General features: G+C 37.2%; 2 protein-coding genes across 4 annotated transcripts in view; one reads left to right on the plus strand and one right to left on the minus strand.

Annotated features, from left to right (window-relative positions):
* Nucleotides 1-463: 463 nt before the first annotated feature.
* foxh1 (forkhead box H1) lies at nucleotides 464-5,175 on the plus strand. 2 transcript variants are annotated; one of them, XM_058793300.1, is made up of 4 exons: nucleotides 464-559; nucleotides 1,989-2,425; nucleotides 3,490-3,594; nucleotides 3,684-5,175. In XM_058793300.1, the coding sequence occupies exons 1-4, from the start codon at nucleotides 508-510 to the stop codon at nucleotides 4,629-4,631; spliced, it is 1,542 nt and encodes a 513-aa protein (XP_058649283.1). In that variant the 5' UTR covers nucleotides 464-507; the 3' UTR covers nucleotides 4,632-5,175. The 2 variants fall into 2 exon arrangements, with proteins under 2 accessions (XP_058649283.1, XP_058649284.1); XM_058793301.1 differs by having other exon boundaries at nucleotides 536-559; nucleotides 1,947-2,425.
* Nucleotides 5,176-8,038: 2,863 nt separating this feature from the next.
* The window catches only part of oplah (5-oxoprolinase, ATP-hydrolysing), a 44,980-nt gene continuing 28,665 nt past the window's right edge, over nucleotides 8,039-24,353 (minus strand). For both annotated transcript variants that reach the window (XM_058793299.1, XM_058793298.1), the window contains 13 exons: nucleotides 20,337-20,449; nucleotides 19,472-19,623; nucleotides 18,934-19,094; nucleotides 15,678-15,779; nucleotides 14,216-14,390; nucleotides 13,904-14,088; nucleotides 13,650-13,796; nucleotides 13,237-13,371; nucleotides 11,224-11,373; nucleotides 9,122-9,279; nucleotides 8,878-9,038; nucleotides 8,685-8,782; nucleotides 8,039-8,194 (listed from right to left, as the gene is read on the minus strand). In XM_058793299.1, the coding sequence (XP_058649282.1) occupies nucleotides 8,096-8,194; nucleotides 8,685-8,782; nucleotides 8,878-9,038; nucleotides 9,122-9,279; nucleotides 11,224-11,373; nucleotides 13,237-13,371; nucleotides 13,650-13,796; nucleotides 13,904-14,088; nucleotides 14,216-14,390; nucleotides 15,678-15,779; nucleotides 18,934-19,094; nucleotides 19,472-19,623; nucleotides 20,337-20,449 (1,836 nt within the window). In that variant the 3' untranslated portion in view covers nucleotides 8,039-8,095. The remainder of the gene's footprint in view (nucleotides 8,195-8,684; nucleotides 8,783-8,877; nucleotides 9,039-9,121; nucleotides 9,280-11,223; nucleotides 11,374-13,236; nucleotides 13,372-13,649; nucleotides 13,797-13,903; nucleotides 14,089-14,215; nucleotides 14,391-15,677; nucleotides 15,780-18,933; nucleotides 19,095-19,471; nucleotides 19,624-20,336; nucleotides 20,450-24,353) is intronic.

Raw genomic sequence — 24,353 nt, forward strand, 5'->3', positions numbered from 1 at the left:
TGTGCTAGTGCTAATCTAGGCTACACATTTGTATATTATGGCTAAAAGAGAAATAACTAAATTAAAAATGGCATGCACTTTCCATCATGATTTTTTGCATTGTTTTCTAAACCAGTGAAGAACCAGCATTAGTTTTATACAAAATACTCAAACTGTCACAGACTCTCTATATCAAAATACTATGTGCTATTTTTTTTATTTATGTATTATGATTATTATTATTTTGCTCTAATTTTATAAAATGTTCCCTAAAAGATTCGTGAATAGTGCTGACTTCTTCGAACGTGTCTTTATGCATTTAATTGTTTATTTAGTTTTAAATATTTTATTTTTATTATTATTATATTTATAAGGATGTCAGTAAATAAATAACTATTAAGAGAACATAGATGAAAGTATGAAATTATGTAGCCAGGGTTTGGACAGGTTCGTTAGTAAACAAAGAGTTGTTTGTCCAATCAACGTCGAGCGTTCGTTTGATTAGAACGTCACGTTATCATTACGCAAATGAGTTGCAGATTCTCAAACAATCAGAGACGAGCGCGTGAAAGTACCGCAGGTAAGACGCGTTCATTCTCGTTTAACAGATACAGCAACTCCTTTAACAGCACTTATAATGTTTGCCTGTTAAAGGTTAAACAAAAATGTACAGTAAAAAAAAAAAAAACGGAAAATTATTCAAGCACATGCTGACGTAGAATAAATGAATCGCATTTCAGTTAGGCTAACAGAAAAAAACAATTATAATAATGTTCTGTAATATTTAGTATTAAAACTTTTTTTAATTTTAAGAAACATGTCTAGTGTTCACAAAAACAATTTGTTTCCTGCAAATAGCCTAATTTAGAGTCAATAATTCAAGAAATGTGCATGTGAAAGAGTATCCCAATAAACGTGCTACAATAGCTAACGTTAGTAGTCAGTATGTTGTCAATCTGTTTTCAAGGCGATTATCAGGCTCTCGGTGTGATGAGTTTAGTTCTCATCCATCTATTGTGTTTTTGAACCCCCGGGACGTAAGAGATTCTCTCTAATCCAACTTGTTTTCTCTGTCTTGCTGAGATATGAGAGTCCTACTTTAAATCCAAACCAATCCACAAAAGACATTCCTTTCGGCCTGGGAAATTTTACATCGTTTCCACTTTTTCCTATTTAATGCAGCTAATAATAATTAATCTAGGGCTACTATTTTTTTTTTTATTTTTTTTTTAACGCAATAAGCATCATGCGCGTATTGATACAGAGACAATGCTCCTAGGTGATCGGTTTGCAGTTATTTCCTGATTGTTGATTGGGTGTTAATCTGTGTATTGCTGTTTCAATTTGTTTATTATTCACACCTCCTTATATCTGACAGACAACATGGAAATGTTTTTCTCAACAAAAAAAAAAAAAAAAAAAATGATGTAGGCTATAGGTTAGGTAAAGTGTAGGTAAGGGCAGTAACTGGTCACCATGTTTTGTTTGCAATTTAGGCTACTCCATTAGTCTTGCGGTGCGGCAATGAGGTTTTAAAAGTTTAATTGCAATGTTTAATTTGGAGACATAATATTGGACACATGATTTAGATGTAAAATATTGTCCCGCTGCTGTCATACTGTCAGCTACCCAGATCTGAAGTCTTTTCTTGAATCTCACTGGTTAGTGGAGCTGGTTCTTCTGTGGTCTTAATTCGTTTAATTAACAGTAGCATATTTATTCCACAGTAGCTGTTTATTCCAAATGATCTTCATCCAGCACAATATGAAAATGACCAAGTGCGAGATTTTGTTATTTTTATTCGCATTTCATGTTTGGTGGCGAAAGGTCCATACATGTAGGACATATCATGGAAAGGCCACTTAAACTGTCTTTCGGTGAATCTGATCGCTGATGTTTATCGTGTCCTCCCCCTTCTCCCCCGCGGTGATCGCGCATCGCGCCTCATTCTCACTCCCATTACGCAGCGGGATTGACATGAAACTGTGAATTGTTTGCTGCTCAAATAGAGTTGACCTGGAGCCAGCAGTCTGAGGGGTTGAGGAGCGACCATCCCTGCCTCCTCCCCCTCTACATCAGCATGACAAAGCACTGGGGGGGTCCGGGCTTGTTGGCACCACCCGTGATCACTGTAGGAGCAGGAGCCCAACACGACCATCACCTTGACTGCAGAACCAGCTATTCTTCTTCCAACCCCAGCTGTCACTGCTCCACAAGCCCACTGCTGGAGGTCGGTGGCCGGCTGGATAAGTCCACAGGGATGGCGCAGGACTCCTGTTACAGAGCCAAACCGTCGGTTCAGAGCGCATGGGGAATGCAGGATGGGAACTCAAGTGGAGGAAAGAAGAAGAACTATCAGCGTTATCCCAAACCACCTTACTCTTACCTAGCTATGATTGCCATGGTCATCCAGAACTCTCCGGAGAAGAAGCTCACTTTGTCAGAGGTAAAGTTTGGTCATCTTCACAGGCGCGCGACGTGCAACTTTTGTTTTTTAAACGGTCAAAATTCATCCGGAATTTTAATAATCACAGTTTATTTGCATTATGCCCTATTTCTTCACCACTTAAGATATGTATAACACATTTTTAATTGAGCGTTTCAGCTGAAACGATCATCTTTATCAGCAAGTCCGTGCCACGTTCACATTTAGGCTACATTTTTACAAGTTGTAGGCCCTGCTACAAAATAAGTCATTTTTTTAGGATCTTATTGGAGGATCTCTTTCAGGTTCCAAATAAAAAGAAATTCCATTAGCACTCCTTGAAACTTAAAATTAAATAAAACCCAGCTGTGCCAACACCACACTGACATTAATTTCCACAAACAACCGTTTACATGTGAAGTGAGTTTTAGTGCGTGTTGCACATCCATATCTGCCTGGGGCAAGTAATCTGTCTCATGTCTGGATCTCGATGGGGTTTGGGTTGTGAAAAGTGAATAGTGAAAGCAGAGGCCGATACTCTATCATGCTGATAGCTGTGGCTGGAATCACACTGTGCCGCAATTACTACGCAATTGTTCTGAAGTGTCGCAAATTGTAAGAATCCGCGATCGGGATTAACAGTTTGCTGACTATTCAAGAGTGACTCCTGTGAACAATTGTAAATGATTTGAGGTAGGGCCTGCTGCTACAGGTGATTGGACTCGAATTTGTATTTATTTTTTTCCGAATAAAATGGCAAGCAAATCCTGTAGGCTATTTTAAACTTTTTATAAATGACTTTTACCTAGGCTATGTTTAAACTGATCAAACTTGCAAATTAGGCATACTCCTATTAACTATGCCTGTTTACAAATATAAATGTCACCCCACAGAAAATCTCAATTTTTCTGTGTGATTTACAAATATATAGGCCTATGCACAGTATGTTGGCTTTTTGAAAATGTAGCAGAAAGTCAAGATTCATGTGTTCTTGGCAACATACCGCTGTCTGTTTAGAATCTGTGCAGTTCAGAAGCTGTGGCCATGTTTTTAATAACTATGAATAAATTGTCGTCTTCAAACAGATTCTGAAGGAGATCAGCACTCTCTTTCCATTCTTCAAGGGAAATTACAAAGGCTGGAGGGACTCAGTCCGACACAACCTGTCATCTTACGACTGCTTCGTGAAGGTGTGTGTTTGATTTCAGGTGACTGAAAAAAAAATTGTTAGTTTGATGTTAATTTGACATTATCTTGTTGCCCCTCCTCCTCTCTCTAGGTGCTTAAGGATCCTGGTAAACCCCAAGGTAAAGGGAACTTTTGGACTGTAGAAGTGAGCCGAATTCCCCTGGAGCTGCTGAAAAGGCAAAATACGGCAGTGTCCCGTCAGGATGAAACTATTTTTGCTCAGGACCTGGCCCCGTACATCTTTCAAGGGTACGCTCAGTCGAACAAATCCAAAACTCTGCCCGCTGACCTCTCGTTACCCCCTGTCCCCACCCGTCACAGCCCACCCCCATCAGAGGACCCCTATCGTCCCAAACTGGACTCCACGTTTGCTATAGATTCTCTCCTGCATAGCCTCAGGCCTGCCAATTCTGCTGGGGAAGGGCTACGAGAGAGAGAAAATTGGGGCATCGGGCCTCCTCCGCACACTCGCTCTACCACTCCACCACTTCCTTGTAACGGCTCGTATAATTGCAGCTCGTCAACCAGCTCCGTCAGTCCTGCGTCGGATTTGTCAGACGAGGACTGGAGAGCGGTGACACTTGTTGGGAAAAGATCAGGTGATCGAGGACCAATTTCAGACGGATACAGTGACTCTTGCCCCCCGCCAAACAAAAGCTCAAAATGTAGCACCACACCTCCGTGGGAGCTGCCGACTTCCTACGCCAAGTACACCCCTCCCAACGCGGTAGCCCCTCCTAGCATGCGCTTTAATGGAAACCCGTTCATGCCACTGGGCGGTATTCCGTTCTACGGTTACGGTGGTGCACACGTCACTTCATCACACTTGATTGGTCACCCTTACTGGCCCATCCTACCAAGTGGACCAGTTTCCATACAAGCCCCGCCCCTCCTCATGGACTTGGACAGTATGCTGCAATCTGTTCCGCCCAATAAGAGCGTGTTTGATGCGCTTGGCTCCAATAATCAGACTGCTCATCCACCTCCAAACCAGTATGCCCTTCAGAACGGGCCTTCCCTTTGCAAATATTCTCTTTAAACTATGCACAAAATTGTCCTAGAAGAACATGGCTTCTCATCTTTGGCACTGCTCGGGTTTCACAAAGACTTGCAACCACTGATGCTGCTCATTACTGTATACTCAGTCGTTGAATTGTCTCAGGGAATTCTTTGAGAAAATCCCTCTGTGAACTGAACAGATACAGGGCCAATATTGACCAAAGAATCTATCCAACCAAGGTTTGTTTACACTGTTGTAACTTCTGTCCATTCATGTGACTTTCTTTGACACAATTACTACCTCAGACTTTTAATGTCAATGGGGAGGCACATTGGCTGCTCATGTTTCCTGAATGGACCCTTGTAATGTTTGGGGACAATCTATGAAATGCTTGACAAGACCAATTGAATGTTGTCCGTTTATAAGCTTGAAGTATGGTGTGTGTGGTTGCTTTACCTCCCTAAAAATCAACCAGAAATGGTGTGCTGGACATTTGTTAGGATTAGGGATGTTTGTGTGTGAATGTGTACTTTTGAAACTGTAAGGAACCTGCAAAGTTTACATAAAGAAGGCCATGAATGTGTCACTTTTTATATGTTGGTTTTAGCAGGGTAAACAGATTTTTTGAAATCTTGACTTTTTGTATGGCTTTTCTGACATGATTATGTGTGCTTAAAACAATTTCAATTCACCCCCACTCCACTTGGTAAAGTCAAATCTCAGGCTCTGATAACAATGGTGGAGGCTTGACAGATCTGATGAGATCCAGTCTTGTGTGTGTGTGTGTGTGTGTGTGTGTTTTTTTTTTTTTCTGGCATGCGTTCACTTTGAAGAACTGTAATTAGAGCCATTTTATCAGTGCACTGTCTCAAAGCCTTATCATGACTCTTCGTGTCCCTGTGGAGTGTAGGTGCTGTAACTATGACTTTTATAATCTGGTCATCAAATGCCATTTTAAAATAAATTTGTCACCTTTTGATCATGCATGTCTGCAGGATACTGTCCAGAAGCTCATATTGAGCGATTTGTTCAGTAATTAAACATAAGGGTCATTTAACCAGTGGTCTGTGGTTGTCCCTCCGTCTGGTGCACGTCATGCCACCACCACCTCCTGCTGTTTTTTTCTGTCCTGTCCTCCCTTAAAATCACTCATTCACACCCCCAACACTTCCACCCTCTTACAGGTCCATTCTTTGTAATGGACTTTAGTTTTAAGTATTTGTAAAGTCTCAGTTTCTAGGTGATTTGTCCCCCCACCCCCAATTGTATTATTATTTTGTCATGGTTTAGAGCAGACAGATTGTATAGTATTGATGATGAATATGCTTCAAATGTTTATTTTAGGTGTAATCCTGTGAAAATGTGTCTAGGAGACTTTTGCGTAGTTCATCTTAAAAGTATGTGTATGTATCCCCAATTGTTTTCAGGTTGCAGGGAAAGTGACTCTAAGCCCTTTTTAAAAAAAATTAAATTTCATGGACAAAGCATGAGTGACATGTTTTACAGCAAATGCATGTTTGTTACTGTTTTTTTTTTTTAATTGGTAATATTTTAGTTGTTTATACTCTGTAGGCCTGTTTTTTAGATTCTTGGATGGGATTGTCTCCGCCTCAGACATCACGCCCACATCTTCTGTGCAATTATCCCGATCTCATGAGAATTCGTAATTACTGTACTAATTTCGTATTCTACGATTTGTAGGTAAAACAACACTAGAAAGTCCACCCCTAATCCTAACCTTCAGACAGATCAAATTCATGCGAAATTGCAACCAATTCGTAAAATAAGGCACAGACAAACAAGTTCATTTCTATTTATTTATTGCAAGAAAATAGAAATGTTGCGCTTACATTATATTAATATAGAATTTGTTCACTTTTAAGGAGTCAGAATCAACATATCCAAATACCTTAGCTAACCCTTGTTTAGAAAAGGCATTCGTGGTGTTATCAATAACGCGAATTTCTACTGGGGTTAGGCTGCTCTGTTTGAGGGATTTTTTTTTTTCATGTAGCCTACCTAAGAAGTCAGACCATGAATTTTCGAATAATTCCATTTTTGACATAGCCTATTGACGCTTTTACATAAACACTGATGAACATGTAATCCTATATACATTTAGCCCATAGCCTATTGATGAACCTTGTGGTCAAAATTAAGCTTTCCATTTCACAAAAGGTTCTTTAGCGGAAGAAATGTTCATTAGATTTTTAAAATGTTCTTCACACGAAGAAAGACCGTAGCTATATCTTCAGTTCGATTCAGGGAATGCATGAAATAATCAAAAAATGAAAATGAAGGATGATAGCTATAGGCTTATTAGCTTTTTACATAAATTGTGAAGTTTTACATTCAGTTGAGTTATTTTTTTTTCACCTAAAAGACAACGATAAATATTCATTAACTTATTTTTCGGATTATGGAAGTATTTCAACACCAGTGAAATTAAATAAATAGGCTAAATAAATTTGAAAGTCAATATCATCTAAAAATGTTTATCTCTGATCAGACGGACCTAGCCTGTAACATCCATATTAAACTTGTTTTTTTCTCCCAATGAAAATCTTTAAAATGAAAAAAAAAAAAAAAAACACGTTTAATTTAATTATAAAATTGACAGCCTATCAAAATATAATTAAGTGCTACTTCAACTTGGTGGGAAAATCACCATGCTCACATTTAAACAGCATCAGAAATTGAAATCTCTGTGAAAACCTTGTGCAAAAATTGAAGCACAACAAAGCGATCTTTCACAATCATTAAACAACGGTTTTTAGCCGTTTCTTTATGACGTAGCCTAAATAAACGAATGAGTAGTTAGGTCTGTTAATGAATAGCATTAGGCTTAATATTAATGCATGAGGTCTTGACTCGATTATTTATAGCACGATTGATTACTATTATTTTACAAAATATGCTTGAAGACATGTAAATGGAGGAATAATCTGCACTTCACGAGAAATTGAAATAAATACACCAGGCATTACAAGCATAGATCTATAAAACGTTAATCATCAGTAAGGCTACACGCGGTAGGCTAAACTAGGACAAAACCTGCATCTACATTTTTATTGTTGTATTTTAAATTCTGCTTTCAACCGTATCGCCGATTCTTGGTGTCTGGCAATTGATTGATAGATTTACACCATTTTCTTTTAATACGTTCAGGTGTTTGTGTAGGAAATAGACGTACATCTCCATTCTCCATTGTTTTATAGCAGTTATGCTGTAGCCCATTGGGCTTTAGGCAGGTAAACACCCCAAACATGTATTTACACCCATTACTATGATCTCATTATCAATGATACCCATCCAGCTCATGGTAACAGCGTAACATTTTACTGTATTGAATTAATACACTGATTACAAATTCGGTCACTACTGTACATTAAATCAATAACGAACCTTTGTTAAACACTGTAGCAGAACAGAAAAAACACTTAATATAAGAGGTTTCATTAGACTTTATTTCAACTGTCTTCTTAAACTGTGTTCTGTGGCTCCTACAGGCAACGGCGTTTAGAAGGAAGCTGATAGTCTCCATCCTGTTCATCCACACTTCCATATCCACCTCCCCCAGGGGTGAAAAGACTGAACATGTCCTGTCATGTATGCCACAGGTCAGTCCATTTTAATGAAAATTCTATAGTCAGTCAATAACTCCTCTAACACAAAATCATTCTAAAACAATAGTTGTGTAAAAAGATGTGATTATTAAGGGTGGAACATCCCTATGTAGAATAAAAGAGCTTTTTCCTGAACACTGATATGTATTCAAGACCATTTCCATGATGGAGTAAAGAATAAAAAGGTAATTGCTACTTATTATCTCACAATTCTGAGATTTATTGTGGCAATTCAGAGAAAAAAGTCAGAATTGTGAGATATAAAGAATTCAGAATTCTTTTTCTCGTTTTCCAATTTTAATTTAATATTTTGCAGTTCTCAGTTTATAAAGAGTCAGAATTGTGAGACTTACAAAATATATATATTCCTTCTAGTAGATATGACTGATTACATCTCATTTTAAAAAAGGTATTATTGATTTGATTGTATTTACAAGTATGCAAAAACACACGCTGTTTGTCTTACCCCAGGATCCAGGCTGATGGTATTCTTGGCCCCTAAATTTAAAACTCTGCCATCCGTTTTATGTAACAAATTCAGCCCACGTGTTCCATTTTTACCTCCTAAATGAACCAAGAATTATATATAAATAGTATATGCATGTATGTATACGTAAGCACATATACGAAAGTATATAAATATACTGTGATGAAGGTACCGTGTAGGCCATAGGGCTGTGTAGAACGCCTCTCCGTTAATACTGACAGAACCACTGGACTACGAAATCGAAGTTTCCGGATCACACCATCACCGCCATGGTACACACCTGCCCCTCCGGAACCGGGCCGCAGGGAAAAATGCTCAAGAATCACTGGATACCTGAGACAGTAACTCAACTTCAACAATCTCTTCCACATCATGAATGAATGGAACATTTCTATAATGCTGTTATATAGACAGACCTGCTCTCCAGGATCTCAGGGTCAGTGATACGAGTGTTTGTCATGTGAGTGTGAACTCCACTGCGCCCCTTCCAGGTTGGCCCTGCACCTGCACCCCCAGCAACCGTCTCATAGTAACCACTTTTCTCACTGCCGAACGAAATGTTGTTCATGCAACCCTTAAAAAATAATATTAGAGAATGCAAAAAGTATGATCAATAAACATAAATCTAAATTTACACAAATAGAGTTTTTTGTTCCTTGTCAAAGGTGCACACTAGGGTACTAAAGATATTATGTAGTATGTATAATGTGTTCTTTTTAAGTATCATGCAATGAATACTTTCAATTAACTCCTCAGTTAAACTGCTTAAGGGTTGCCAATGTGATCGGAATGTTTAACAGTATCATTTATATGCACAAACCGATTTTTTTATATACCAAACTGTAAATAGGCTTGTTCTTAAGTCAAACTGTTATGAATTGCACAAAACTTCACAGATTTTATCATTCTCAATATCGCCACATAACGAATTAGAAACTCAAATTCATTAACTAATTAATAATTAATTAAGCTACTATAATTAATTAATTAATTAATAACAAATGAACTGCTATAAGTATATTCAGCCTCAACCTGGATAGCATTGAGTAGTATGTAGTATGTACTATACATAGAAAATCTCAACTGGTTGATTCTTATATTGTTAAAAAATTGTAAAATATATTAGCACTATATTAAAAGATTTTTTTTTGAAAATGATTTTTTTTATTTGTCGCAAAATTAAACTATAGTATTGTCCAACCATATAATTAGTATATATGTTTAATCACATACATATAGTACAATTGAGAAGGGTGATTCATACTATATAGCATATATAAGCTGCTTGACTGCTTGTATTGTTGTAAAATGTAAATCATATTATCGCTCAACTCTAATCTGCTAAACAAGACTATACAAGAGTAGTTGCGTTATGAAGATATGAAGATATTATAAACAGTAACATCATGATTTTCTGTAAAGCTGTATTAAAACAATGGGCCTCATTCATGAAACACGAGCAGAACGAATTTTAGTTTAAATCGTTCGTAAAGCCGTTCTGATGTAAACTTTCGAATTCATGAAAATGTTCGTATTTTCAAAATGTTAGTTGATGCGAAAGAAATGTACGCCTGCTCCCTACCACGTGTAAATGGTGCGCAAAAAACTGAAGACACTGAATTTTGATACACTGCCATAATAATTACAACGTCATTTGCCCTTGCCCTCTGTTTTTTTTTGTATCCGAGTTGATAACTGTAAAAAGCAAAGCTCGTCACTGTCAATATTTACCCAATTAAATCGAATTGAATTAAATAGAATTAAATATTTAAATAGAGGACGGGCAGGACTAATACTGACCAACCATCCTATTTGTACAACGACTGCCTACAACAATGGAGAAGTCAATATTACTGGTTACTGCTTTTTTTTTACAGTACAATTCTTAAAAATGAGATACTAGTAATACGTTGCCGCCGTTGATATTCCAATTTATAGCAACTAAAGCGTCTCAGCTGGAAAAACCCTGTGCTACCAAAGTGTTCTCTAGCGCCACCAGATGGTCGTTTTAAGAAGAGCGCCTGACATTTTTTTCAGCTGGCCAAAAACTTTTTGGAGTACACACGTTATTGAATATTTATTGTTAGGGATATGGCCTATTAGTCTTATATACTGGAGCCAAACCTGAGAAAGTAGACCAGATATTCCACTTCGTTCCTGAACACGCAATTTGCGTAGCTGTAATTCACAGGCGGGATTATGCTAATTGTGAATAAGCGTGCACGAGCGCCTTATTTACCAATGATTGGAATTCATTCACATACACATGTTTATCTATCAACGTTTACGAAGCGTTTGTGAATCCGGAGGAGAGTTTTCGGGAAGGTCAGTTTTATGCGCAAATTACTCACATATTTACGCAAGTTTCATGAATGAGGCCCAATGTGTGAAAAATTGAATTTGACCTGATTTAAACAGCCAAAACCACATGCTCTGAAAACCAGAACTAGATTTTTGCAGCACAAGGGGATTTCATTGAAAGATGTAGATAGAGATCATTCTGTCTGATATGACACACCTGTGATGCCGCACACACTTGGAAAGCTTTGAAGATGACATCCACCACTCTCTGTGAGGTCAGCACATTACCGCCCACTACCGCAGCATTCTGAGATGGCTGCAGGATTGAGCCGGGGGGAATGATGACTTTAACAGGGGCCAGACAGCCCTGAAACAACAAAACACTTCATCACACACAAAGTCTTTCCTGCTAATTACAAATAATTATATTAAGATGTAATAACATTTTGTTTTAGTGTCCTTGTTATAGGTTATATCTATGTACTTCAGTAACAACAGTAAACCTTAAATCAAACCTTAACCCTTACCCCATAGTAAGCACGTTGTTAATATTAATGTTACTCAGTACTTATCTTTGTAATAACACTGTTACAAGGACACCTTAAAACAACAATTAAATTTTAAATGACTCTTTTTTGTTTTACTTCAATCAGTTTATAATATCTAAAATTGTATATTGATATATTCTATTTATAATAAATTACATTTACATCCTTTTAATTTTGTAGAATACTATTAGAACTACTATTAGAATACTATCTGCTCATTATACTGCATTTTTAAGGGGTTTGTCTCCCACGAGTCACCCTCTGCCTCCGCTATGGAGAGCATCACGGCACACGCGCATGCTTTCCTCTGTATGTAAACAAGGTGCAGCGCATGCGTGTTATAGGTCAGCAGCACCACACACATGCATTGTTTACATGCAGGAAAGCATGCACATGCATCATGGTACTCTTCAAAATGGTGCATAGGGTGACAAGAATAGTTGAATAAAGTTGTTATTTTTGTTTTCTTTGCAAACAAAAAGCATTCTCATAGTTTTGTAAAAAGTCTATGGAGGGTCAGAAAGCTCTCGGATTTAATCTATAATATCTTAATTTGTGTTCCAAAGATGAACAAAGGTCTTACGGGTTCATTTCAATTGGTTACGACATTGATATATGAACTGTTGTAGTCAAGTAAGCTTGATTCATAATGCTTCCTCCGTTGTGAGCCTGTGCGCTCCTCTAAACTGTCCGGGAGCTGCACTGCTCTTGCGGTTGACTGATGTATCTTTGTTCCAACAATATCACGTTATTAACAACCATTTGGAAAACTGAATCCTTTGTGGATCCTCCTGATCTATTCGTTCGTCTTTCTCCAGACAAATGGCAGTCTCAGTCTCATGCATGCAGCATGCGAGTTAACCTGGTGTCACTTATGTACATGTCACGATATACACTAGGGCTGTGAAATTATTTGCATGCGATTGTCATTCTCATCTCGTCAGTAAAGCCGGTTCTGTGATTAGTAGTAAATCTCCTTCACGTGCTTTCAGATGGAGCGGCATTTAATACCCAGAGCCGTAGTTCACTGACAAGTGATTCTGCGATTATGAACGTGATATTGCGTAGCTTGTCAAAAGTAAAATAATCGGTTATTAGAATCGGACCTGAAATTCCATAGTGGTGTATTATTATAATATATTATTAACCTGCACTTCAAGTTACTTGTCTTCCTCTGTTTAAAGGTCTCTCTCTTCCAGCTCTCAGTTTCTCTTACAGGTTCCTTGTTCTCCTAAGCACTGTTCTCTTCTTTGTTTTAAAAATTGGAGATTCTATCCATCTATCAAAATGTTTACCATAAAAGTATTACTACACATGCTTCTCTCCTAAAACCCTCACTCGCTACTCTCTTCTGGTTTGTTTAGTTTCCTCAAGAATTTCTTTCTTCTGCTGAACAGGAGATATTTTGAAGAATGTAGGTAACCAAACAGTTGCTGGTAATCCAATGACTTCCATAACTTCCGCATTGTCTACACTATGGAAGTCAATGGGGACCAGCAAATGTTTGGTTACCTACGTTCTTCAAAATATAATTTTTTGTGTTCAGCAAAACAAAGAAATTCATACTGGTTTGGAGCAACTTGAAGGTGAGTAAATAATGACACAATTTTCATTTTTAGGTGAACTATTCCTTTTACAACCTTTACTGTGAGAAGCACAATCCACCAAAATGTGTGTGTCACCTGATTGAGGGGGATGTCCTGGCCCACCATGCATCTCAGGCAGTATATGAGGGCAGAGAGGGTGATAGCACGAGGAGCATTACAGTTACCCCACACTTCTGTCCCTGTGCTGGTAAAATCAAACACTGCACTGCCCTGCAGACAGACACACATGGACGGAGGCGTTGATCAACAAAGGACTGCACTGTTCTTTTTACTGTCATTTTAGCACTTACATACAGCAGTTTGCACAGTTTTACATTAATATACATGCATATAGCAGAATGCTCTATTAAAAGAGAATATTCAATATTCTCAGTATTATATTCAGTATGAAACCTGGAGGGGATGAATGATCAAAATGCAAAAACAGTTTTACAAAGTTCTAATTCAGAAACTGATTCGAATCAGCAAAAGTAAAAATGATTTCCTACTTGCTGTTCATCAATCTGGACCTTCAATCTGATCGGTGTCCCATCATCCATTTGATCTTCTGCTTCAACCTCAAGAGAGCCCGTTTCCTGTCGCCGCCGACGGGCGAAATCTTTCAGCATGTCTCGAACCGCAAGCTCTGCATTACTCTAAATATACACAGGGAACTTTAAGCTAACATAAACCAAACCCTGACATAAACTTCAAGCTGAGATTTCCATTAGCTATATTTAATACATCAGACAAATGTTCACACCTGGATGTATCCCATGTATGCCTGGACGACTTCCAGTCCGTAGCTGGCTATCAACTCCCCCACCAGCTGACAACCCCTCTGATTGGCTGCTACCTGTGCCCGAAGGTCTGACAGATTGTCACGGAGATTGCGTGTTCCAGAGCATCCTGGATATTGAGCGGGTGCCATGAGCGCTTCTGTTACAGCTGATGGATATAAAGATGACTATGAATAATGACAGAAAAAACTAAACAAACACCATCAATCTTGTGACCATGGAAATACCCTGGTATTCGTTACACTGACTTTAACCTGATTGATATCTCTTCTAACCTTTCTCCTGAAAAACTCCACCCGTGACTAGTTTGAAGGAAGTGAAGACGGCACCCTCCTGTTGTAGAGAGGTGGAGTGGGGGGGCATGGAGCCTGGAGTGATGCCTCCTATATCAGCATGATGCCCCCTGCTGGCCACAAAGAACACTGGTGCATGCATGCCTTCACGAAACACCTGCAAAACACAGAGCAAATCTCATCAAGTCTTATCCTGGAAAATGAAGCATATTGTTAGGATCATTTTGACTTTTTTGCATTGGCATTTCTGCATTCACGCTATGAAAAATTTAGATTGATAAAGATTTGTATTATTTTTGAAAGTCTCCAATGCTTATGCAGCATTTTCACAATCAAAAATACAGTAAAAACAGTAATTGTTTTCTGATTTAAAGTTTTTTACAATCATTGTGTCACCAATTTCAGAACCTTGATATCATTTTTCAAAACTCTAAACACAAAACTTTAAAAAGTCATTATTTGTAACACAGGCTATCGAATGTTCAAAACTTTGCATGTTGCATTCATATCTTTAAAGTAGCCTTGCATTTGCAGAATGATTGGTTCAAATAACTAATTTAACATAAATATCATAGGAATATTACTTTAGACCAACCACACACAAGATATTTCACTGTGTAGTTGTTAGTACAATCATTAAACATATTTGTACAAACCGCGTGATGCAGGTTTCATTATGGTTTCATTTTAGACTAGAGAGAAGAGTACTGGAATCATTAAACAACATCTGAAAATTATTGATGAAATAATCAAGCCATAGGTTTTTCAAAAAAATTTAGACAAGAAAAATTTATATAAGAAAATACTACAGTACAGTAAAATGTCAACTGGAGTGTTCCTCGCTGTGCTTCTTTGTTTTCATCAACCCTGTCTTGTGGATTTGTCCACGGGTTCTCATCCACATCACAATGGATGTTTTGATTAGCTAAACATCTTTGAAAAAATCTTCTGGCATGGCAAATCCAGGCCTGACATTGGTCTCCTGTGATGTCTTTGCATGCATCATCCATGGCCTGGAGAAGAATGACTTGTTTGTGAGGGGGCCTATTGTAAATCTTCCACTTCTTACTTACCCCAAACTTCTGAATGGTAGTGTATCACAGGTTCCACAAAAAATATTAAGTAGTAGAAATATATAATATGAAAAAATCAGCAGCTTTGGTGAGTATAAAAGACTTCTTTCAAAAACATTAAGCTAATTATAAATATTATAAAACTTTTTACCTGTAGTGTATACATTTTAAATTGTTTGCTACATTGAATAAGTGTATCACAGTAATGAGATTTAAAAAACTAAACAAAACAAAAAAACAGATACATTACAGTAATTAGCAACAAAGCTTCTTTTTCTATTTTGGGGTGAAAAACAAGTCAAACATTTTTATGACAGCCTTTGTGGATCATTTAAAATCAAACTGCTGAAAACTCATCATGATTGACCTACAGGAGTGATGACTGTGAGGTCTGGTAGATGACTGCCGCCCGCACACGGATGATTACTGAGAATCACATCTCCCTCCTGCATGCTGCCTCCTGCCGCCTTTATCTAAAAGACATCAAAAGAACCTTTCTCAAACTTAGTTGTTACAAAACTTTTTATTCCTTCTTTACAGTACTTTAATTTTGTTCATTCCTTTATTAAAAAGTGTTCAAATCTGTTAAAAAGTGCAGCATTATTCAGATTCTGATACATTCAAATTCAAAATATCAGATTCATATTCTAAGACTGACTGAACAGATGTGTCCTATCTGGGAACTCTCTGTTTTCTTTTGTCAATCTACATCATTCCACAGTATGTTAGGTTGTGTATATGCAACAATTGACAAAAATTAGTAATGCAAAGCTGAGAAATTATTATATCTTAGATGTGCATTCATTTTTGACAGTTTAGTGGGTCAATTATTCCACTTGTACCATGGTTATCGCATTTACTGTTACTGTTTTCAATACAGATTAAGCATCTTAATCAGGGACAGCTCAGACTGCCGTGTGTGTGAGAAAGAGAGGTGGACAGAGAGTGACTGTGTGTTATTTCCTGTATCTGCACTGATTCTCATGCTTTGTGTTTACATACACAGATAAAACTGTTTTAAGGGTTTACAAGGATACAAAATGTAAGCATTCACAGGTGTAATCCAAAATGTCAATAGGAAATTACCTCTTCTCATGTCTGAATTACTTGTAGATACATTCTTTCCACAAGGTTTAACAATACAATACTATTTTTTTCTCTAATATTTTTTGTGACATTTTTCTGTTACAGATTCAGACATGAACACAATGAATGAGCCAGCAGGAATTGGGGTAATGGGCTAAAATCAATCTTTTTTTTTTAAGCTGTTCATGAATTTTACTTAATTATAGATGTTTATTTCATCTTATACATTGTCAGACTATTAATCACAATGAGAGTAAGACCAGATAAGTAACAAAAATTACAACCCGAATTCCGGATATGTTGGGACGTTTTTTTAAATTTAAATAAAATGAAAACTAAAAGACTTTCAAATCACATGAGCCAATATTTTATTCACAATAGAACATAGAGAACATAAATGTTTAAACTGAGAAATTTTACAATTTTACGCACAAAATGAGCTCATTTAAAATTTGATGCCTGCTACAGGTCTCAAAATAGTTGGGACGGGGCTTACCATGGTGTACCAAATCCTCTTCTTTTCAAAACAGTTTGAAGATGTCTGGGCATCGAGTTTCTGGAGTTTAGGTGTTGGAATTTCGTCCCATTCTTGCCTGGTATAGGTGTGTGGTTGTCTTTGACGTATTTTTCGTTTAATGATGCGCCAAATGTTCTCTATAGGTGAAAGATCTGGACTGCAGGCAGGCCAATTCAGCACCTGGACTCTTCTACTACGAAGCCATGCTGTTGTAATAGCTGCAGTATGTGGTTTTGCATTGTCCTGCTGAAATACACAAGGCCTTCCCTGAAAAAGACGTCGTCTGGAGGGGAGCATATGTTGCTCTAAAACCTTTATATACCTTCCAAAACATGCAAGCTGCCCATACCGTATGTACTTATGCACCCCCATACCCCCATCTCTTTAGACACGGCATCCGTGATTTCCAAAAAGAATGTCAAATTTGGACTTGTCTGACACTTTTCCACTTTGAAACAGTCCATTTTAAATGAGCCTTGGCCAAGAGGACACGACGGAGCTTTTGGACAATGTTCACATATGGCTTCCTTTTTGCATGATAGAGATTTAGTTGGCATCTGCAGATGGCACGGCAGATTGGGTTTACCGACAGTGGTTTCTGGAAGTATTCCTGGGCCCATTTAGTAATGTCAATGACAGAATCATGCCGATGAGTGATGCAGTGTCATCTGAAGGCCCGAAGACCACGGGCATCCAACAAATGTCTTCGGTCTTGTCCCTTTAGCACAGAGATTTCTCCAGTTTGTCTGAATCTTTTGATGATGTTATGCACTGTAGATGATGAGATTTGCAAAGCCTTTGCAATCTGATGTTGAGGAACGTTGTTTTTAAAGTATTCCACAATCTTTTTACGCACTCTTTCAAAGATTGGAGAGCCTCTGCCCATCTTTACTTCTGAGAGACTCTGCTTCTCTAAGACATTCCTTTGATAGCTAATCATGTTAGAGACCAGATGTCAGTTAACTTAATTAGTTGCTAGATGTTCTCCCAGCTGAATCAAAATGTCTTGCTTTTTCAGCCCTTTGTTGCCCCCGTGCCAACATTTTTGAGACCTGTAGCAGGCATCAAATTTGAAATGAGCTCATTTAGTGGATAAAAGTGTAAAATTTCTCCATTTAAACATTTGTTATGTTCTCCATGTTCTATTGTGAATAAAATATTGGCTCAGTCACATGTTTGTACCCGTTTAGTTCCTGTTTGCCCTTATTTGGTTTGTTTCCTGTTTTCATTAGTTAATCATCGTTCATTCATATCACCTGTCTTGTATTATTCATCTCGTTTGCTCCTTTGATTTCTCTGTCTTTATAAGTCCTGTGTTCTCCCTTGGTTCTTTGTCTGCCGTTATGTGTCATCCATGAGTTTCAGTGATTGTACCCCTTCGTTTGTTGGATTAAAGTTCATGTTGAAGTATTCTCCTGCGTCTCCTCGTTCCTCCCAAGGCAACCGTGACAGGCTCATGTGATTTGAAAGTCTTTTAGTTTTCATTTTATTCAAATAAAAAAAAAAAACGTCCCAACATTTCTGGAATTCGGGTTGTAAAAACACTTTTGCATGAAGTGAATTTAGGTATTACAACATGATATGACAAACAGATTAATATTATTTTTTCACTGTGCTATAGATAAAACGGTTTGAATTTTTTACAAAAGTGCTCATAATAACAGAAAAGGGAGGTCTGGAATTAGACAATTGGTTAGATAATTGAGCTCAGCAAGTTATAGTGAATGGATATGAATTATTTATACAAGATTTTGTGTTTGTGCCTGAAACAGGTTTTACTACACATTTCCATTTTTTTACTACACATGTCCATTTTTTTAAAATAATTTAATTTTTGTATTTGTAATATTTTTTTCTTGCACAAACACACACAGTGCCTATATTATTTTGCAAACTGACATATTACAGTATTGGATGTGATAGTTAATGATATTTAACTGTACTTTAGTCAAACCTGAAACCTTTGAAAGCCATGCAGCCACAGAAAATGAATTGTAATTTGTTGTATATGTGTGTTTGTGTACCTGGAACTGCACAGTCTCCTGCATTGCTCCTAGATGAACAGGGATGTGAGGAGCGTTAGACACCAAACCTCCATCAGGACCAAACACAGCACAGGAGAAATCCAGTCGTTCCTTTATATTTGTGGAGATGGAGGTTCTCTGCAGCACACGACCCATCTGCTCTGTGTTTGAGGAACCACAAAGCTTCTTTAGATACTTGAGAAGCAAAATGACCTAAGAAGTTTTGTTTTCTATAAAACTAATCAAAACAAAGTGAGTCCATGATTAAGACAAGAACAAATATCTGCCAATCTTTGTTAAATTTTTCAAGATTTCATTTTACATAGACAAAATACTGAGGAGGATACTTCGTTTTTGAAATGCATGCAACTTAATTACATTATGAATTTAAGACTTTCTGCTCGGGTTTGACATCTTTTAAGGCCTTAATTTTTTTGGAAGGGCGAATTAAGGCTTTTTAGGACCTTTTTAAGAGCCACAGAAACCCTGATTATGCATTTCACACAATCATTAATATTTTTTTCCGATCCCATCAGACCTGCAATGCTCATGAAGCGATGGGAGAAGATGGACAACTGGATAGCGTTGAGTTCAGTTCCTAACACACACTGCGTTCCCGTGCTGACATCAATACACACGTCACCATCCTCTGTCAGATGAGCCACACATGCTGGCTCCACGAGAATTGTGCTGACAAACACCACCAAAGAAGACATAATAATTAAAAAAATAAAAAATCATAATATCAAAATTATCATATGATGAGAACAGAAACTGTGAGAACATTTCTAAACCATTTATATCCACCATCAATTGGAAAATCCTAGAATGAAATTTGAAGATCTTTTCACTCTTGAAGAGGGCCAAAAACCAGCATAATTATTAACAAAGAAGGTGAAAAATACAGTTCTATGCAAAAATCTTTGGCACATTAGTTTATTTATCAAAATAAGATTGTTTCAAGACTGTTATTGTCACATATTCCCCGATCTGTGTTTTGATTTCATTTATATTGAAGTGTTGGTCTTTCATTTCCTTTTTTAGTTTTGTAGTTACAGTAGGTTATACTGGTGTTTAGCTGACTAAATCCATAAGAACTGTGACAACATCTCCAAGATGCCTGCAGAAAATCACCTTCAAAGTACATTAATACTGTGCACAAATGTACTTAGGACAAAATCTGAATTGTGTCATAATTCAGTTACAACAATTGATGTTGATGTGTGCAACAGTTTTGTAAAAAACGGTGAGATCTACAAGTGCGGTGTAGATTGCTGTTTTTATTTTACACTGGTTGGGTTTGTAAAGAAATGCATCAGCGCTGCTGTCAGAAAAATGAGTGGCACACACCACTAATGGCTATGTATAATGTAGTATTTAGAAACTTTCAGGAAATCACACACCTGTTCTTATCAATAATGATGGCTGGTCCCTGGATACTGTGATCAGAGGAAAGATCCTCCCACAGATACACGCTGGTGTCCAGATAATGGTCCTCAAAGTAACACTGGGTCATCTGGGTCCAAAAAACAAAACAAAAAACCAATAACATTCCTGTATATTTCCTTTGTTTAATTTTAGTTTATTTAAAAAATCTAATATGTGTAAAGCGACTGTTAAGGTGACACCGGCATGAGGTGTCTGTCTAGGATGCCCAACTCATACTCGCATAGTTTTCCTTTAAATTAAAATATATTTGTCCTAAATCACTGTTAACGTGCATAATGACAGGCTGGAAGAATGTGCATTTTTCAGTAAAATGTTTATCTTTCTGTGACTTGAATAAAGTCTATATGCTTCATATAGAGGGCTATAATAATAATAATAATAATAATAATAATAATAATAATAATAATATACATCTGAGTTTTTGCGTAGTTTTTTCAAACACCAAACTTCAAGTTTATTAACGCCACTTTTGCTCATTCTTGAAGTGAATTTTTGCCTGTTTAATGATTAGATTCACCATTTTGGACAGCCACCTTGAACTAGAGGTCTGCAAACCCGACTAGATTTCTTACAATGCGGGATTAAATTTCCAAATAAAACACGGTAGCGGTCTGTAAATCAGGTGTAATTTGAATGGGAGTGGGCGATCTAACAATATCCCGTTCCCGAAGTCCTTTCAGAACAGCATATTTAAGCTTTACTCGTTCTTATCGAGACGTTAAATCGACGTTGGGACATCTTCTCAGGGATGTTAAATCGTTCGGTTTCGCAGTGGCTACTAGCCAACGGTGTTGTGCATATTTTGCTTATCATTTTAAGTGATATCTTATTTATTTATTTATTTTTTTCTCTGCGACACTTTTTCTACTGTGTTGACAGAAAATGTTAAACAAATTTTGTAGGCTATTTTGACAAGACGAATAAAAATAACAAACAGGGTACAATTTTTGTACAACTTGGTGGGAGTGGGTGGGACTAAAAAAACAGTCCCGCGCAGAACTCTACCTGACTGAACATGTTTTCAGAACTGAAAACTGAACATGACGCATCTGTTGTGTGATACCTTTTAGTTGTCCTAGCCGTGACCAGGGCTCTGAACCGAAATGAAAACCGGAAACAAACGAAATTTTGACTGGAACAGAATCAGAAACAAAATCAAATTTTATTTTTATAGTTCCGAACAGAATCGAAAATTTGAAATGGCCATTAACCGGTTAATAACGTTATTTTATCGTTCCATTTAATATTTGCTGTCAACCATTTAGGAATTCAAGTAGTACGGACTATGCAAATGTGACGCTGACGCATCCAACGAGTGAAACTGTGAACTCTTCATAGGTAAATCACAATCAGTGTTGCCAGATTGGGCGGTTTTGAATTTGATTGTGCGGGTAAATATTGGCTTGGGTGGGTGGACAAAATTTGGGCTGGTTTGGGGTCAGTTTTGCAGTTTTCAAACATATAAATTGTATAGGCTAATTGGTTAACATACAAGCCCAATACTGCATCCAGTCAGTCATCACGACGTTACTAAACACACACGCACACTACTACTGGTGCTGATGTTGACGTCGCGGCCGCACTTTTAGCCAATCACTATAGGGATCAGCAGACAGACGTGATGATTCATGAGTGACGGGTTTTTAGCTCGATAGCGGATCTGATTTTGAATGTATAACTGTATAAGTGATCATAATGCCTAAATATAAGTTACATGGTAAAGAATGGAGAGTGTTTTAACTCTCAAAACATGAATTACAACTGTTGAGGGAGAGATGACACAAAGGCTCTATCACTGCAACTCCGAAGTCAGAGCACAGTTAAATTATTTAATCAAAATCTATTTATATCTATACGATCCTGTTTTTTTATATTTTAAACGGTCCAGATTGGTATATCATTAAAAGCTGCTGGACTTGTTAGTTTTGACTGTGCAAAGTTCTGTATTATGTTCAATATGAAAGACTTCCTCTAGTTCTGTGTGAAATTATGCGAGGTAAGAGCATTATTGTTGTTGTAAATGTTTTTTTATTGTCGGATTATCATACAGTATGCATCAATGAATAACATAGTTTTGACTGTCATGATGTGTGCATGAATGATAATTTTTTGCATTTAAATTCGACTGCTGACATTGAAAATGATGCATGTGTTTTTTCGAGGGTATCGGTTAATTTCTTGATTGCTGTTTTGACAGTGTCTGCTAGCTTGCATAGTTTAATCATATTTGGTCATTCTCTTTAATATATTTGCCCCAATTTGATCCATGGGAAATTTATCTAGCATTATATTTATATTATTTTATCGTCGTTATTTTGTTTTAAGGAGATAAAAATGGCTCTTATCAACCTTGATTTACATTCTATCACATTATTTTGACAGTTAAAGTTTTGGGCGGGTTTTTGTGAGCTTTTGGGCTGGAAATCGTCCATCCTATCTGGCAACACAAGTCACAATGGCAATGCACCGGCGTTAGAGTTTATCCGAGGATAGTGTAAGATGGATTCAACAGATCTTATGCACCTGCAGCGCTTCTGTGAACGGAGAAAACAGAATAAAACTATAGGCTTACATAAAAAGGAATATATATGCCTATACACTAAATATATTTCACTTAAATCATTGACAGATTAACGAAACGAAAGGGGGAAAAAAAGTGCTAAGTTAGGTCTACAGTTGTGATGTGTTCCAGAGTTCTTGGAAAGGAAAACCAGACGGCAAAATTAGTTTTCTTCAGTTTGCAAAAGCTTTACAGTTTTATTTGTTTTGCAAAAGCTTGACATATTTTAATGATGTCTTGCATCTGTATAACCAACCAGCGTTGGTATGGCCATATCCCACTGGCACCTCACGCGCACACAGACACAACATATTTTTGCGACATTGCAGCCTGTTCATTATCAAAATAAAATACAGTTAGAGAAACGTATAAAACGTTACAGTGCTCCGTTGTCCAATCTGTTGCGTTCAGCGTGACCGCCACTGTGCTGATATAGCCGATGTGAAGGATGATGTTTTAAGTCGATGAAAGTACAAAGCCTATAATAAATAATATTTTAGCATCCAGATACGTCGCAAATATGGAAATATTTGGATTAGTGCCCGAATGAGAGAGGTAGGCATCAGTTTCACCTTAAATTAATTTGTTTTTGGATTGACGTTTTTTTATAGAGGATTTGTTGTGGAGAAAAACGAATAACTGTGTTTATAATGTTTGTACACATTTTGATTTACCGGCATTTTAGCCTACATTATTTCTGAATGTAATAGCCAAATAAAATGCAACGACTTAGCCTATGTTTTTTTTCCCTCAAAACGCAATGTTATACAAGTAGCGTGTTTTTTTAACAATGCAGCAAACATTTTTAAAAATCTTTAAAAAATACTTTAATGTCTTTAAAGCATTAATAGATTTTTTTTCTTTTTAGTAGCCTACATTTAGGCAAATCTAGAAAAGATGATGCTGTGGCTGTGACTAAGCGCAGCGGGCATCTCTTCCTGTTTTTTTCTTTCTTTTCTTTTTGTGTAAAGAAAACGCTGTACTTTATTATCATTATTATTATTATTATTTTATTGGCAAAGACCATTTAAAAAAAAATAATGTTATTAACCGTGAACTGGTTTCGGAACGGTATACAGAGGAACGCAGGAACAGAAATGTTAAAATATCGATTCTGCTCGGAGTGAACGATTGACTTTTTTTTTCGTTTTCATGCCCTGGCCCTGACATGGCACTTCTCCTCCATAGTGTGACCAGCTATAGTGTACCCCTACTCACCATCACTAACTGTGCTTTAAAGAGCTCAGGTCAAACTCCATCATAGCCACTAACAGTAAAGTCAAGGCATTGTGTCTTTGTGTAATGCCTTGACTTCCCAACATCTGCAAGTCAAGTCAAGTCACCTTTATTTATATAGCGCTTTTAACAATACAGATTGTGTCAAAGCACTTAGTATCAAATTGGAGGATAG

The sequence above is a fragment of the Onychostoma macrolepis genome, chromosome 12 (assembly GCF_012432095.1).
Source record: "Onychostoma macrolepis isolate SWU-2019 chromosome 12, ASM1243209v1, whole genome shotgun sequence".
Taxonomy (NCBI): domain Eukaryota; kingdom Metazoa; phylum Chordata; class Actinopteri; order Cypriniformes; family Cyprinidae; genus Onychostoma; species Onychostoma macrolepis.

Bases quoted from the DNA above. Each gene is read 5' to 3' on its own strand.
- foxh1 (XM_058793300.1), top strand. From the start codon at position 508: ATGAGTTGCAGATTCTCAAACAATCAGAGACGAGCGCGTGAAAGTACC. The intron at 560-1,988 runs GTAAGACGCGTT...CTGCTCAAATAG, and splicing joins AGCGCGTGAAAGTACCGCAG to AGTTGACCTGGAGCCAGCAG. The intron at 2,426-3,489 runs GTAAAGTTTGGT...GTCTTCAAACAG, and splicing joins AGAAGCTCACTTTGTCAGAG to ATTCTGAAGGAGATCAGCAC.